The sequence below is a fragment of the Eimeria tenella genome, genomic scaffold, assembly GCF_000499545.2.
Source record: "Eimeria tenella Houghton genomic scaffold, Eth_scaff1865, whole genome shotgun sequence".
NCBI lineage: Eukaryota > Apicomplexa > Conoidasida > Eucoccidiorida > Eimeriidae > Eimeria > Eimeria tenella.
Genome location: NW_013541703.1, coordinates 2055 through 3037, shown reverse-complemented (window position 1 = coordinate 3037; position 983 = coordinate 2055). Strand labels below are relative to the sequence as shown.

General features: G+C 65.4%; 1 protein-coding gene across 1 annotated transcript in view; it reads left to right on the top strand.

Moving 5' to 3' along the window:
• ETH_00038750 (ATP-dependent RNA helicase, putative) overlaps positions 1–983 on the top strand; it is a gene marked incomplete at both ends in the record, with an annotated part of 3115 nt that overhangs the window by 148 nt on the left and 1984 nt on the right. Inside the window, one exon of the mRNA XM_013373978.1 lies at positions 3–771. Coding sequence (XP_013229432.1) covers positions 3–771 — 769 coding nt within the window. The remainder of the gene's footprint in view (positions 1–2; positions 772–983) is intronic.

Genomic DNA, 983 nt, shown 5'->3' with positions numbered 1-983 from the left:
GCGGCAGCAGCAGCAGCAGCAGCAGCAGCGGCGGCGGCGGCGGTGAACGCCCCGAACGGCCCCTGCGGCCCCACCTGCGGCCCCGAACCCCCCGACGGCATCAACCCCTTCAACGGAAGACCCTTCACTGACAGGTACTACCGGATCTTGGAGAGCCGGAAGCAGCTGCCGGCGTGGCGCAGCCAAAAGCACTTCTTGAAGTTGGTGGCGAAGAACCGCTTCGTGATCCTGGTGGGCGAAACCGGCAGCGGGAAGACCACGCAGATGACGCAGTTCATGTTGCATGCGGGGCTGCATGCGGGCCGCTGCATCGCATGCACGCAGCCGCGGCGCGTGGCCGCGATGTCCGTGGCCCAGAGAGTGGCCGAAGAACTGGACGTCAGTCTTGGCCAGGAAGTGGGGTACACCATTCGCTTCGAAGACCGCAGCAGCAGCAGCACCATTCTGCGCTACTTGACCGACGGCATGCTGCTGCGGGAGGCCATGGCGGACCCGCTGCTGGAGCGCTACAGCGCCGTGCTGCTCGACGAGGCCCACGAGCGCACGGTGGCCACGGACTTGTTGTTTGGGCTTTTGAAGGAAGTGGTCAGCAGCAGAAAAGACCTCAAAGTGGTGGTCATGAGCGCCACGCTCGACGCCGACAAGTTCCAAAAGTACTTCGACGGGGCCCCCATCCTCAATGTCCCCGGACGCATGCACCCCGTCGAGATCTTCTACACCCCCAAGCCCGAAAAAAACTACCTCGAGGCCTGCATACGCACTGCCCTGCAGGTGGGGGGCTGGCCAGGGGTTGGGGCTTTCCGAGGGGTTGGGGGTTGGGGAGGGGTTGGGGTTTCGCGAGGGGTTGGGGGTTGGGGAGGGGTTGGGGTTTCGCGAGGGGTTGGGGTTTCGCGAGGGGTTGGGGTTTCGCGAGGGGTTCGGGTTTCGCGAGGGGTTCGGGGTTGGGGAGGGGTTGGGGGTTGGGGAGGGGTTGGGGGTTCCGT